The sequence below is a fragment of the Colobus angolensis genome, unplaced genomic scaffold, assembly GCF_000951035.1.
Source record: "Colobus angolensis palliatus isolate OR3802 unplaced genomic scaffold, Cang.pa_1.0 Scaffold4, whole genome shotgun sequence".
In the NCBI taxonomy this organism is placed as follows: Eukaryota; Metazoa; Chordata; class Mammalia; order Primates; family Cercopithecidae; genus Colobus; species Colobus angolensis.
The window spans coordinates 12,320,362-12,323,898 of NW_012117376.1; the positions used below are offsets into that span (position 1 = coordinate 12,320,362).

General features: G+C 52.9%; 1 protein-coding gene across 2 annotated transcripts in view; it reads right to left on the bottom strand.

Moving 5' to 3' along the window:
• RCC1 (regulator of chromosome condensation 1) overlaps nucleotides 1-3,537 on the bottom strand; it is a 55,170-nt gene that overhangs the window by 4,512 nt on the left and 47,121 nt on the right. Inside the window, exons 5-8 of one of the 2 annotated variants that reach the window (XM_011955514.1) lie at nucleotides 2,824-3,011; nucleotides 2,464-2,643; nucleotides 425-521; nucleotides 191-313 (exon numbers count right to left, since the gene is read on the bottom strand). In XM_011955514.1, coding sequence (XP_011810904.1) covers nucleotides 191-313; nucleotides 425-521; nucleotides 2,464-2,643; nucleotides 2,824-3,011 — 588 coding nt within the window. Of the gene's footprint in view, nucleotides 1-190; nucleotides 314-424; nucleotides 522-2,463; nucleotides 2,644-2,823; nucleotides 3,052-3,537 lie in introns of both variants that reach the window. The other variant, XM_011955513.1, reaches the window with a different exon arrangement.

Consider the following 3,537-nt stretch of genomic DNA (forward strand, 5'->3'; position numbering starts at 1 on the left):
AAGAAACTATGTTCAGAGTCCCATAGACAGTAGGTGGCAAAACTACCAGAGCAGTCTGTCTCCAAAGTCTTAACCAATACCACAAGTCCATCAGATGCAAGCCTGACCACAGCAAATCCTTCCTGCCTTTGGCCTTCACTGTGGGGGTGGCCTGCCAATTTGCCCTGCTGGAGGTACCAAGGCCACTTACCAAGACCTTGCCGGCCACCACGGTTGGCAAATAACTCAGGCACACGGCCTAGCTGGCCCTGTTCCCCGCAGCCCAAGGTGTAGAGGTCACCATCAGCTGTCAGCATCACCAAGTGGTCGTTTCCTGAGGATGAAAAGGTAAGGGATGCAGGCCACATTTGTAAGGCCCAAGGCTGGGCCAGTCCCAGAACAAGGTCCTCCAAGTCCTGCCCCGAGCAAGTACCCCCAGACCCACCTGAGGCCACCTTTACCACAGGCACGTCCAGCTGCACCTGCACTGGCACCATGCTCTTCTTCATGGGCTCCAACAGCCCAATCACACCGTTATTGTCCTAGAAGGGAGGGACAGGGCACTTATCAGCCAGTCCTGCCTGCGCCATACCAGTGAAATCCAGAAGGGCAGTGGCACCAGATGGGGATGGAGAGGTGGGCAGGAGCCGGGCCACATACTCAAATACTTATCAATGAAATCATTTATGGTCTGCAACTTGCAGTAAAATAATCAAGGAGTCAGAGAGTGGATGTAAATAGAGATAAGTCTGGCCACAAGTTGATAATCACTGAAACTGTATGGCAAGTAAATGGGTGTTCAATATACTATTCTGGGCCAGGCATGGTAGCTCATGCCAGTAATCCTAGCACTTTGGTAGGCCCAGGCAGGCAGATCGCTTGAGCTCAAGACCAGCTTGGGCAACATGGTGAAACCCCATCCCCACAAAAAAATACAAAAACTAGCTGGGTGTGGTGGCACAAGCCTATAGTACCAACTACTTGCAAGGTTGAGGTGGAAGAAATCACCTGAGCCCAGGAAGTTGAGGCTGCAGTGAGCTAAGATGATGCCACTGCACTCTGGCCTGGGTGACAGAGCAGGATCTCATCTCTAATTAAAAAAGAAAAGAGGCCAGACGTGGTGGCTCACGCCTGCAATCCCAGGATTCTGGGAGGCCCAGAGGGGTGGATCACCTGAGATCAGGAATTTGCAACCAGCCTGGCCAACATGGTGAAACCCCATCTCTCCTAAAAATACAAAAATTAGCGAGGCATGGTGGCGCGTGCCTGTAATCCCAGCTACTCGAGAGGCTGAGGAAGGAGAATTGCTTGAGCCCAAGAGGCAGAGGTTGCAGTGAGCCGAAATTGTGTCATTGCACTCCAGCCTGGGTGACATTCTCCATAAAAAATTCAAAATAGACGTGATAAAAACACACCCATCAGGCCCGGTGCGGGGCCCACGCCTGTAATCCCAGCACTTTGGGAGGCTAAGGCAGGTAGATTGCTTGAGGTCAAGAATTCGAGACCAGCCTGGCCAACATGGTGAAACTCCGTCTCTACTAAAATACAAAAATTAGCTGGGCGTGATGGTATGCGCCTGTAGTCCCAGCTACTTGGGAGGCTGACAGCAGAAGAATCCCTTGAACCCGGAAGGAGGAGGTTGCAGTGAGATCTCACCACTGCACTCCAGCCTGGCTGATGGAGCAAGACTCCATCTAAAAAAAATTAGTAAGAAAAAAACAATTTTAATACAGAATTTGGCCCTGGGCGCGGTGGCTCATGCTTGTAATCCCAGCACTTTGGGAGGCAGAGGCAGGTGGATCATCTGAGGTCAGGAGTTCGAGACCAGCCTGACCAACAGGAGAAACCCCATTTCTACTGAAAATACAAAATTAGCCAGGCGTGGTGGCGCATGCCAGTAATCCTAGCTACTTGGGAGGCTGAGGCAGGAGAATCACTTAAACCCGGGAGGCAGAGGTTGTGGTGAGCCAAGATTGCGCTATTGCACTCCAGCCTGGGCAACAAGAGTGAAATTTCGTCTCTCAAAAGAAAAAAAACAAAAAACCAGAATCTGTTTTTTAAACTACACTCCTCTCTACCTTGGAAACTCTGAGATGCAACAATCCCTGCCTCCACACCTCCTTGCCCCATCCAAGCCTCTGGGAAATGTGGAAGAGGCAGTGCTGGCAAGGTGAGGTGGAGACGAAGTCAGGGAGATGGGTGAAGACAGCAGGCCTCCTGGATCAGCCTCAACCCAGGGACATCCTTGACCCACTCGCTTCCCAGGACAGACGCTTGATGACATTGGATTCAAGGAAGCAGCTGGTGGTGTGGACAGGCCCACATGAAGAAGCTAGAGTCCTGGGTCTGGGCCTCAGCTCTACCTGTGGGGTTTCATCTCCCCATTAGTAAGTACCACGGAGGCATGGAAGTGGATTATCTTTGGGGCCCCACCAGTTAATTCTGCCTTTCAGGCCCCATGCAGACTTCCAGACCCAGCCTTACCCGGAAGGAGCCCCAGAGGAAGACACGGCCATCCTCGGTGAGGGCTGCTGTGTGACTGTCTCCTGCTGACACCTGTACCACCTTCTCTTGCAGCTCCACTTTCCCAGGGATCATCTCCGAGCCCTCCACTGATGTGTCCCTTCCCAGGGCACCCTCATCATTGCAGCCGAAGGAATAGACCTGTGCCCAGGATGCCCTCATTAATGCGAAGTCTGGCCTCGCAATCCATTCTCATGTAGGCCACTCCCCGCTTGACTAGCCAGCTCCATTTCCACAGTGAACATGTGTGGTTCAAAAGCCCTACCCCAAGCCACCCAATCCCAGGCCTTGTCCAACCCTGTGCCAGCCCCCAACACCTACCTGGCCACTTTTGCTTAGACATACGGTGTGCATGCCCCCAGCCTCAGCCTGCACAACATCCTCTGGAATGGATACCAGGGCCGGCTTCTTCCTCTCCATCACATTCTCACCCAGCCCCAGCTGGCCCACATCGCCCTGGCCTAGTGTCAGCACCAAGCCAGGTTCTGTGCTGTGGGACCTGTGTGAGACTGAAGGGTGAAGAAGATAGACCCTGAGTGTAGAGGATGACTACAGCCAGGAGAGGTCACAGGCTCTGCGATCAGACAAACCTGGGTGGAAGCCCCTGCTCTGCCACAGACCGTTAGTATGAACGTTCTGAGTCTAAGTTTTGTCGTCTGTGAAATGGGGACAACAAAAGTACCTCTCTCACAGGATTTTTATGGAGATTAAGAACCGAGCACATTATTCATGTGAAAGGGGAGAAAGGGAAACAAGGAGACACTGGATACTGTGAAATGAATCTTGATGGAGAGGGCAAGAGGGGCTGGGTGCGGTGGCTCACACCTGTAATCCTAGCACTTTGGGAGGCCGAGGCGGGTGGATCACTTGAGGTCAGGAGTTCGAGACCAGCCTGGCCAACAGTAGCCAGTAGCCTATAATCCCAGCTACTCGGGGGGCTGAGGCAGGAGAATCACTTGAACCTGGGAGGCAGAGGTGGCAGTGAGCCGAGATCGCGCCATTGCCCTCTCTAGTCTGGGCGACAGAGTGAGACTC